General features: G+C 40.6%; 1 protein-coding gene across 1 annotated transcript in view; it reads left to right on the forward strand.

Moving 5' to 3' along the window:
• The first annotated feature begins 11,125 nt into the window (after window positions 1-11,125).
• Window positions 11,126-11,832, forward strand: part of SLC25A4 (solute carrier family 25 member 4) — a 3,404-nt gene continuing 2,697 nt past the window's right edge. Inside the window, exon 1 of the mRNA XM_026084040.1 lies at window positions 11,126-11,314. Within this exon, the coding sequence (XP_025939825.1) occupies window positions 11,126-11,314 (189 nt within the window). The remainder of the gene's footprint in view (window positions 11,315-11,832) is intronic.

Below are 11,832 nucleotides of genomic sequence, written 5' to 3' on the forward strand. Positions count from 1 at the left end.
GTCACATTTTGTTAATGTTCTACTGAATTTTACCTCTGCTTTTTACATTTCTTCTGAACTTCCACAGCAGAGGGCAGCATTATAACCTGGTTCAGACTGACATGCATGTCTTTAAGAAAAACTTCCCGTATGGATTGCTTTGCTGTTTATCAGAAAGGTTATTCCAGAATACTTCTGTTGTACTGGGCATAGGCCCAGCAACTAGAGGCCCTGTCTACCTAGTAGGCATCTYCGGCTTCCTGAGTCACCCCAGCTATGGAAGGCCATGGATCCTGGCTCTGCCCCAGGCTGACCTATTCAGGGGAAAATAATCCTGCTTCAGAAGGCCAACGCTAAAATAAACTTGTGCCTGCTGAAGAGTGGAGAGGTGGCAGGGGAAAGGAGCCTATGTAAATGCATGTTTCTCACCCTCTGCTATAACAGACCTCCCACCTCTCCTGCTGAGCGGTGTCCCAGTAGGAGAAAGTGCAGAGCTTTACATTAGTTTTCCTAAAAGCTGCGTCAATTAGACCTCTTCCACTTGGTGGAAATGCTGGTGTTTTAGAAGGGGAGGAGAAAGGGGAAGAAGCAAAAAGAGATAGGAGTGTCCTGCTTTATTTCTTTTTTGGTCTTTTTTGCAGAGGTAAGGGGCAGAACAGAAGAAAAAAACATATGATAAAAAGCTACAGCGTACCAGGAACAGTGCTTTCTCACAGAAATACAACTTTTCAGCCTTTTAACTCTTCTTGCCTGTGGATGATTACCAGTGATGAGAAAGCCTCCAATCTAAAAAATGTCTCATAAAAATGAGGCATGGCATTTACAGAGACATGGCACAGGAAATGTATGGAAGCCACAGAGACTATTTCCAATTAGACAAATATCTGTATACTTGCACTTTTACTTCTGGTCTGAGTCACTGGATCTAGATCTATGTACAGAAAATGGTGCCAGTTTACAAAACTGTAACATCTAAAAGGAAAAGCAAATAATATATAAGCAGCAGATTTATACAGCTTGTGGGTGATCCTTCTGTCACTACGATCCTGGAAGTGTCTTACAAGGTCCAGATAATTTATCCCAGCCTGACTGTTTCAAGGCTCTTCCATTTCTGGATGCATTTTCCCATGATGTCTATTTTCCCCACTTCTCTATATATTTAGAACATCCCCCCCCCCTTTTTTTTTTCCTTCAGAGCTGTAAAGAACAGCTCACTTTCTTCCATCACTGCATCCAAAGAATGGAGCTAAAGGGCAATTCTTTGTACAGTGTTGACTTGTAAAATACTTTTACAGCATATACTCATTCATACCTACCTTTATAATACAATTATACAATACCACATACATTTATTTCAAGCAAAAAACCAAACATTTAATAATGCATATTAATGYAGTGTCCTCTGTTCTTTCTCATGATTTATAAGAAAGGATTAAAAGGTCTTTTCCCCTTTTAAATCAGGAAGAGGAGGTGCTTCTCTTGCGCTCCTTTTCCAGAGTGAGTTCTGAAGCAGTAAAATACCTTATCAGTGCATACAGCAGATTTGACACCACTTCCTATTTTAAATGTCTCGGATGTCTTCTTCAAAGATATCTTTTGCCTAGTTTAACTGTAAGGTTGGACACACAGCCTTTTGGCAGATGCTGTATCCTGTGTTATAGTAGGTTAGACTACACAGACACAGTAGTATTTCCTAAATGTCAAAAGCAGGGGGAGAGGCAGAAGCTATGTATACATTTGCTTTGCTTTTTCTTTCAGTCATGCATCAACCTCCAATGCAGACATCATGACTCTGTCTGCAGGTGTGTGGATCAAGCCATACAAGAGTACCAGAAGCTGCAGGGTCACAAACTGCTCACATAATTATTTGACTTGACAATGGTCTTGTCCTGTAGTTTCAGCTTCCTACAGTGCAGAAGTGGAAACATTCGTCCTTACTTGCATTCTCTTCAGTGATATGGACATTAACAGGGGAGTGAGGGATGGAGAAGAAAGCCAACTAAATCATACCTTTCTTCAACTCAGAGGAAAAGGAGAAACCTAGGAAGCGTAAATACTTACATTTTACATGCATAAAGGGCACTAAAATTGGGCATATCGCTTCTATGAAATTAACTTCCCAACAGCCATCCATGCAGGGCTCACTGTTTCCAGTTTACCTTCTAAGTTTCCAAGGTAACAGAAGTCTAATTCAGTTGATTACACAAAATCGTTTATGAAGTTGGGAAAAATTAAAGATTGGATCACTGCAAACAAAAAGGCCCAGCAACACCTACTGACTGAGTGAAGACCACACCTACTAAATATGAGATCACAGACCAACCAACCAAAACTGATCTGTCAGAACCTAGGCCCAGTTTGACAAGCAAAGCGGAGAGAGGATGTTCCAGTTGTTACCCCTTTTTAAGACCCTTAGTTTAACATAGAGGTCAGAGTGGACAGAAAGGAGCAAATCTCTGTCACCCTCTTCTCAAGACAAACGTTGCCCAGACCAAGCCAAAGAAACGGGTCCTGTGGGACACATGCACCTGCATCACCTTTAGCTCTGTCCCAGACATCACTGGGTGTTCCTTCAGTTATCCCCACATTCATGAATTCTCTTTCTTCCCTGTCTCCATCACTTTACCCCCCTCTCTGCTGTCTAGCTTCTTTTTCTATTTCTGCTGATATTTTCCATTCTTTCTGCTCATGATTTTGTCTACAAGGAAGCAAGAATAAACTTGCTGATAAATGCTGACAGCTACCAGACAGTCTCAACTACTTCTCTCCCCTCAGAGGTATGGCTATGCTCTTCAACCAAGGGTACCCCAGTCCCTGAGGTTTTGGCTGTTCTGGAGATCTCTTTTCCCTTCATGCACATATGCTTGAGCTGAGGATACTTTGCTGAAATGAGTAAATTTTCTTGCTTATGCTTTAATGCTGTTCTCAGCAAATACTTGATGAGCTTGGCTCCAGGGAGTTTTAGAGGAAAATGGTTCATGAGGAAAACTGACTGGCATAACCAAGGATCCCAGCTGGGAAAAAATGAGAAAGCTGCTACTAGCGTTCCTGCGCCTGTATTTTAAAAGGAATCTAGGCCCTTTAGCTCCCTGTCTCATTTCACCAATTTCAGCTGTCACTAACAGGGACAGAATTCCCACTCACCTAATTGAACTACATTGTGATACACACGTTATCTTGCCAACCTCATCTACTTCCATTCATTAAGCTGATACTGCTCCTCTATCATATGTAAAAAGTATCATACAGATAGCAAATAAAGTCTGTTTTTTGCAAAGAACTAGGCTTTTCTCTAACAACAATCATAGATTCCCAGCAATTTCAATAGACAGTAACTCAAGATGAGATTTTAATTTCCAACCTTCAGCTGAATTCCCTTCAAAAGTCATTGCAACTGAATGTGCAAACAGACACTGACTGTGCCTGCTTTGATCAGTTAGAATACTGTATTGCCTTGAGCAGTGGCCACATTGCTTCCTCTCCATCCCAGCCTGAAATTAGGTTTCAGTCATTGTGTACATCTATTCTTAACAACTACTAATYTATTGATTCAGTACGGGGGTATCCCATATACAGGGATATAGCAARTATATGAGCAAATATAGTAAACTGTTACATGATCAGGCATAGGTGGTAAGGGTAATCTGTCCATCAACAAAGCCCCTTAGCAGAGAGGCAGCTTATCTGGAAAAAAGAAGATTTTCACCAGCATAATCAAAGCACTACTCAAATGAAATAAGCCATGTCAGAAAAAGAACTCCTTTGCCGATATAAACTGCATCTTCATGATGAATGGAAAGGTGCATGTGTAGCTCTGTTAGTTCAGGGGTGTAATTTTTGCACATTCTTGACCAATATAGCTACACTGTTAACAATGTATGGTGTGGATCTGGCCTTAATTTGCCATTTTCTTGAAAAATACAGAAAATTTAATACTGCAATTTATTATGAAAACATGTCTGGCTTAATCAGATTAATGCTAACTGATTATAATAACAACGTATTTGTGAACTACTTCTCCAGCACACAGAGTGAGAAGAAATTGATGATTCAGCCATTCAACAATATTTCTCACTTATGTGAAAATAAGCTTGTATCTATATTAAAATTGCTGTGGTAATAGCTGTTTTAAGTATGTTTAACAGTGACATCTACACGTAATGCCTGTAATTGCTTCTGTAATGTAAAAATATGATTACCTTATTTTGCTATTGTAATGCAGTTTATTTGACTGAGCACAAAACTGATTCAGTTAAAAACATATTGCTGTCAGAAATCATTTCAGTTTGTCCTACCAGTAAATGAAAAATAAAATTAGTGTCAGCAAGAAAAATGTGAACTGTGAAGAAAGACTAATCTGAAGTAAAACCACAGAATGAGAAATTCTATGAAATATCTGAAGACAAGAACAGATAATAACTTGAGCAGGCACTAACTGTGACACTGTTATTAAAATGGAAATGATTATATTATAATGAGATGTACTGTCAGAAATAGCAGAGGGAAACCAAATAAACCATTGAAAGTATTCCACTTTATTCATATCTGTCRGCCTGACAAAATGGATTTTTTAAAGGACAAAATACTCAAGAATAATAAAATGGCAGACAGAAGCAGCTCAGAAAATAAAACTTAGAAGCAAACATTACAAATGTAAAAAGATCAAATTACTTATTTTCTGACACCCCAAAATTATTGTAACCCAAAGGATGATAAAAAAATGAATTGAAGGGAGCAAGAACCAAGATTTTCATTAACCCATTAAGACAGATATAAAAATAATGGTTAGAAGAGTAAGTGTAAGCATAATATTACGGAAAACCAAAAGCTGCATAATTCCCTCATATACACCAATGTTGCATCACTGTTTCAAAAGAGTAATTCCTGGTTTACATGAACATAAGAAGAAAGAATTAGTCCCTACAACTCTAGAAAGAGGTGAGCAATTGACCAACATGCAAGTATCACCTATCGAGTCACCAGAGCTACTGAAAGCTAAACATGAGCACCAAAACATGGTTGTCATGCTACTGCTGGAAAATGTGGCCTGCTAGCAGCGTCAGGGAAGATGTCTGTGCTTTTATCAGGTATTATGAACAGCATAGAAGGCTGTAACTTAGCTTTTCTCTGATCACATACCTGACAAGAAGCTGTGGATACTGTTTGCAGCTGATCTACCTTCCCAGAAATCTGGTCAGCACCATGAGAAGCATATCTCTGGGAATTAACTGTAACATGCAGAAGAGCAAACACTGATTTCAAAGACTTGAACTAAAGTCTTTGAAAGTCTTCAGTTCAAAAGCAAATTACTATCTTTAGGAAAAATAAGGCAAAATTGATAGGAAATAGAGCATTTCAAGGTAATAAGTAGGAAGATGAGCCATAAGTATCTATCAAACATAAAGATTAAGACCCCAGGAATGCAGACTTTTTTTGAGCAGCATACCTATTTGACTTGCCCTTTGGCCCTAAGGTCACTGTTTTTGAATGGCTGTCTTAGAGCAAAAGAACCTCCAGATCTTATTTTATTCATGTAAAATACGTTCCAGCTAGAATTAAAAACAAAATTTTTATATTAAATACACAAACATTAGAGATCCTCCCAACAAGTATTTTTTCCTGGAAGCACAACAACTGAAAATCACTGGTCCCAGGAAGGGATATATGCTCCATCATGTAACGATGCATGTTTGCTAATGTCTAAAGAAATTATTTTCTGCAGAGATCTAAATGGAAAGAAAAAACATAATATTCCTTTCAGCTGTAAAACAGGCTTTCAAATCCAACTGTATGTTTGTACTGAATCAGCTTTGCTGACATTGCCAGAATAAATATGATCTTGACTTTTTGTATTGTTGCCAGCTTACCATTCTGAGAAAATATATTAACTATTAGCCGAATTCTGACACCTTTACTTAGCTCCTTTCCAGACATATTTTCTATTGTCTTCAGCAGGACTCCTGCCCAGGAATAACAATTGAGTGATGGCATGGTTCAGTACAGATAAATTAATTTTGGAATAACAATGAAGGAATGCAGATAACACTTCAGAGTCAGACTAATACTTGTGCAGGATGTTACCAGGTAACTGAATTGTACAGATTTATGCCAACCAACCTTTTCTGCTTGATTGAAAGCATCTAAAACACACAAATTAGAGAGGAGACAGAATTTATAAAGTAAAATAATTAAATTGGAAACAACAGTYGAAATTTTTCATTAAACTGACATACCTTACTCTCATTTCAAGGCAACAAGAGGATGCCTATGTGCATCTCTATTCAGAGACAGAACCAACAGGGCTTATGTAAATACAAAGCCATATTTCAGGATGTGCATTATCCCATCTACCCACTTACATGCATTTGACCAGACTCCTATCTCATCCACTTCAGCTCCAAGTTGTGTTCCAGACTGGGAGAGCAAACTGGTCCTTCTACTGACAAAACTCACTCTGCTTTTCACTCAACATCTAACTACGGGTGGTTGTCCTGAGCAATTAAAAAAAAATTAAAAAATGAAATCTTAAAAAATATACAAACAGTATATACAGGAGATCTGGCAAAACTGGGAAACCTGCAATCATTCCTAGCTCTGCCACTTGGTGACCGAATGTCCTTGAGCCAGTTCAAGTTCCAAGCTGATGTCCTTGCTGACACCTTAGAGCTGACACCTGCATGTTTTCTTGCCCTGGTCTGTTCATTTATGGTCTGCAGCCCACACTCAATGTCCCACTGACTAAAAGAGCCATTCACTTGATGTGGTCAGCAGCAACCATTGCTGTCTCTGATCTCCAGTGTCCCATCCTTCCTCTGTGACCTGCTCCCTTGCTAGCTGTCTTCCTTCATGTCCTGTCACTTGTTTTCTCCATGATTGTCATCTCATCAGACTGATAAAATACCACGTAATCACTGCCCTCTTCCTCCTGCCCTTTCTTCTCTAGCACAGATTTGATAGTAGATACTGTTTCTTACTCTCCACTCTTATGTCTTGAAGTGTGAAGTCTGGTTATCAAACACCAGTCATGGTGTGCTTTCAGCTTCTATTTCCTGGTCAGCCCATGTCCAGGTTTAATTCCTCCACAACTATATAATTCTCACCTCCTTCTGCTATGCCATCCTTCTAACATATTTTTCCAACTTAACTAAAGACCTGGATGCCTTTAAACCATTTTTAATGCACTTTCTAAATGTTTTCTTTCTGAACCTCATCTGCACAAATCCTTGCCAAAAGAAAAATGAATATGGTCCTCCTCGCTTCCCACAAGTGTCTGTTTATTCCTTATCACACATTTGGGATATTTTTTGTTCTTTCCTACTTTTACACCTTGTGCTTGACCTGTCACAACACATCTTCTGATCTTTTTCATATTCACTTTCATCCATTCTGTCATTTTTTCCTGAAATTTTGACTCTCCTCCAACTCTTCACCTTCACATTACTGACATGCTCTAATAAGCAAACATACCCCATGTTGACTCCCACTGCTATTTCCAGCACTAACATTTCCCTTCTCAACATGCTGCTTACACTTACTGTCCAGTATTCCTCTTTTTCAGCTCTATGTAGATTCCTCACTAAGACAGTTAACACTAATATTCAGCTAAAGCTACCTCACTAATATCTCCCCAAGACAAAACTCAGAATCCACACTCCTTCATCCTTCTTGATCATCTCTGTCTCCACCACCCTGTTATTTCTCCTCAATTCTTGCCTCTCTTTGGCCTCTTTGGGGTCTCTTATTATCTTCCTACTTGTAAAATTGCTGTTTTAAGTGAAATATCTGCATTTGCTGCTTCCTCTGTGTCCTAGGACATCTGTCATTGGTTCACGTCTCTTTTCCCTGTACACTTTTACTTATTATCTCCTCCACAAGCACAAATTCAGCTATTATTTCTATTGTGATAATTCAGATCCAACTTTTTCTATTTCAATGCTATCTTCTCTAACTTCTAGCTAAAAAACTCAGGAGTCTGTGAAACTTCTCCTCAGTGTGGGTAAACCCATGAAATTTTAATGTTTCCCCGGTCCTCCATCCTTCCTGCTGCCTTCTTTCTTCATCATTGTGGATCACTCTCTAAACCTACCACCATCTCTGTCTTGGACTTCTTCCTAGAGCCTCACATACCACTTGCAAATCTTACTGAAACAGTCTACATATTACTTCAGAGATTTTTTTCTTCCCATCCCTCCACACAGATAAAGCTCTGATCTAAGCTCACATTACTTACATTTCTTTTTCTCTGATCTGAGAAATTTTGTCTCATGACCCTGTTACGCACCTAGAACAAACACACTGTGTAGACCTAACCCACTATCTTTACCATATTATCCCTATCACTGTGTCTTTCCACTGGCTAATAGTTYTCCATCACCTCAAATATGAGCTACTCTTGTTTATTCTTATAGCCTTGTATGGCCTACTGTGAAAATGCTGGCTCTTGCTTCCAGCCAGACCAATCAGATCATGAAATCATCTTTCATTACTTATTTTTTACATTTTCTGTCACTTTTGTGCCTTTTCCCATGCTGTTCCTCTTGATAAGAGGAAGAACTGTCCACAAACATAAAACAACCTTATACAAGGAGAATTTACTATATCCCTACAAATCTTTCCTGAAAAAAAATCTCTTTCTTCTTGGCACCACAGTAAACTTGCCAATAGGCTGTCTGTACACCACTGTCTACACTGGGGGTCCTCATGGTGTTACTGATTCCTTGCGCTCCCCTTTGTGTCTGCTGTCAGACTCAGATTGCCCACTTTTGAAAAAACACTTTTCCATTTTGTGTCTGCCCTAGTCTCAACACTACGGTTCCTAGTGTCTTGGCAATGCAAACAAACAAGGGCACATAACACTTTGTAAAATTTTATCTCCTGTAGTGTTTCAACTTGACTATTCAAACATCAAAGCACAATGCAGCCACTAATCTTTTTGAACATGCAGATCTAGGGTATTATTTTTAGCTCAGAACTTTTAGGAACAAATTCCAATGGTTTTATGCTATGTTAGCAGTACAGAGCACCCACAAAATCAGCCTAAAAAGAGAGTTAACCCTTCCCAAACTACAAACATCTAAGGAAGATGAGACTTAAAAGTTAGGTTTCCATAATTTAGAAAGGGAGGCTTGTGTTTTCAAAACTGCTTTAACCATTTCTCTATAGAAAAAGGGGAGAAAGTAAATATTCTGAATAGAGAACACCAAACACCAACTAACTGCATGAAAAGCCAAGTTCCTTTTACTTTTTCATAACATTTCCAGCCAGTGGAAATGTTTATCCTATCATCATAAAGTTTGGGAGTGTGGGGCAGAGAGGTTGGCCCAAAGTCCGTTACAGGTTACATTTGAATTCCTAACATAAGTAGGCATAAAAAGCCTGATTGTCTTGCACAGTAGATCATGTAGATCAAACCCGATGGTGGGTTTGACCCTTAAGCAAAATAGGCTTTTGGAGCAAAAATCAAAAAAACGAATGAACAAAAACCCTCAGAGTAGCAGACACGTGTCTTGGCCCAGCCCTGCTTTCATTAAAACTCTTTCAAAGTTGAGTATCTCCAGGCAATGGACATCTGGGCTCAGGGAGGCCAGAAGCATATGGCCAGAAGCATAAAAAGTGACTATTCACTTTCTACACATTGGTTTCTTTAAATATTGGCAATCATGGATAAACAGTATTACTGCTACAGAAATACCTATTAAACCAAAGAGCTTGTGTGAAGCAGGACGATGATGTGTAACAGTAACTTCAAAAACCCGAATTCTTATGATAAAGACTTTATTTAAATATATTTTAAAAGACAATTTAAATGAACTAAAACAGAGAGGGTGGGGGAGAGGCAGGCTGAAGACCCTTTTGGGCCAGGCCCCCTGCCTTAGCCTCAAGCCCTGCCCCATGCCTGAGTGGCCCCTCCTGCTCTCCTCCTTGCGGTACTGCCCTGCCACCCTTCTCCCACCCCTCACTCACCACATACCAGCCAGCAGGGCTCTGGCTGAGTACACACGCACAGAGGAGACCTAATCTTGACAGTCAGACAGCAACCATGAGCACCACCATCCCATGGTTCTGCATGAAACCGGCAGTAGAAGCTCTGAGTTGTTAAAGGGATATTTAGTTTCCTGTGAAAAAGGGAGACACCAGACACAGTGAGTAGATTATGAGGAAGAAAAAGGAAAGGTCAAGAGTACCAGGCAGCTACGTACACTAAACAACACTCCCCTCAACTCACAGTCTAATCTTAGGGATCCCCTATACTTCCTGCTTGCACTTGCTTTCGGTCTTTGGTTGGCTTCACAGTCTTTCTTGCACTCCTCTGAGTTCAGGGAAAGGGTATCCTCAGAAGATCTCTCCTCCCACTTCTTAGGAGCTGGAGAAAGACTCTATCTGCTCAGGATGGTGAGGGTGCAAAGAGTGCTCTTTGATGTTAAAGCTGTTATCAGTTTCCCAGAGCTGAAGTTCATGAGAAAAGACCTCTACCTCAACAGATCTAAGAGCAGCAGAGGGCAAGAGAGACAGGGGATCAAATTTACAGTCTCATTGACTCATGCTAACAAACACGTCAGTGAGGAGAGATTTGCTGTCCTGAAGAGAATGTCTCTCCAGGGGTTGGCCAATCTTTTGGCATCCACATTAAGACGAATCCTATTTCCATTATCGATACTATATACCAAATCAAAGCAGACCCTATTACACTAAGCATTCCCCAGTAAAGCATGGTCTTGTGGGGCATACCTTAGTGCCTTTTAAAGAAACTTCTAGGTRTGTGTCTTTGTAATTTGTTCCATTGGCTTTCAGGGAACTATTCAATGCAATAAAGTCACACAGCTTTGTAACAGTGAATTGCACCCTCCTAGCTTTCTTATAGGGGGCTCAGCTARAAAGAACACATGAAAAAACAGAGAAGCTAGTGAGGAAACCATCTACTCTTCATTTGAGACTCAAACATTTCACTAGGAACCAGGCACTGAATGAAAGCAGACTTTCACTAGAGTCTTTAATGATCTTTTACATCTGGTGTGAGCCAGGCAACATGAGCTTCCCTGGCACGTACTTCCTGGAGTTTCTCCCTCCCTCTCTCCCTGTCTCCTTTGGGAGGTGACTGACTTCAACTTTTGTGGAGGGTCTGACCTTGCAGAGTTGAAATGAGGGTATGAGACAGGAAAGCCTGGTATCTTCCTCCCCAGGAAAGCCGGGTCCTGTGGAGCATGCCAGGGTACTTAAATACCTCAAAGCCTGCATGTTCACACAGCGTATCAAATACGAAGACGCTTTCTTTGTCCTTGACTCACAGAGGTCCAGCCTGTTCCTGGTTACCGATGCTCAGGAACGCGTGTACACCGTTAGGCTACCTCCCATGTCGTGCAGACATCCCCAGCAGCTACTGCGGTGGGGCACGACAGCATGTCCACACCAGCCACCTGCCCCGCTGCACATAGCATCTGCGTCTGCCTCACCTGCRTGCGTGACAGAGGTGTGAACCTGTGATAGGTGCTAGTTTGTTACATCAAATCGGGAAGTGATTTTACGATGAAACTAGGCGCTAATTACGGGCTAAAACCACAACATCCTGCAATGAGGGCATGTACCCCCGCCTGAGATAATTAAGTGGAGCCAGCGAGGCGGCGATGTTAGTTTAGATAGCCTAATATGGCAATGGCGAGGTCACACAGTTGTAAAATATATGCATGACCTGAGGGTCACCACACACAACGCAGAGGAAGACTTCAGCCTTCATCCCCACCACCACCAGAAGGCTGAAGAAGACCCCCTAGCAACAGCCGGCGCAACCGCAGAAGTTACAGGAAGTGCCACATATACCCGGGGCTGGAATCGCATATAAGGAGACTGTGAGGGGGG

The sequence above is a fragment of the Apteryx rowi genome, unplaced genomic scaffold (genome assembly GCF_003343035.1).
Source record: "Apteryx rowi isolate R43461 unplaced genomic scaffold, aptRow1 scaffold_625, whole genome shotgun sequence".
NCBI classification, from domain to species: domain Eukaryota; kingdom Metazoa; phylum Chordata; class Aves; order Apterygiformes; family Apterygidae; genus Apteryx; species Apteryx rowi.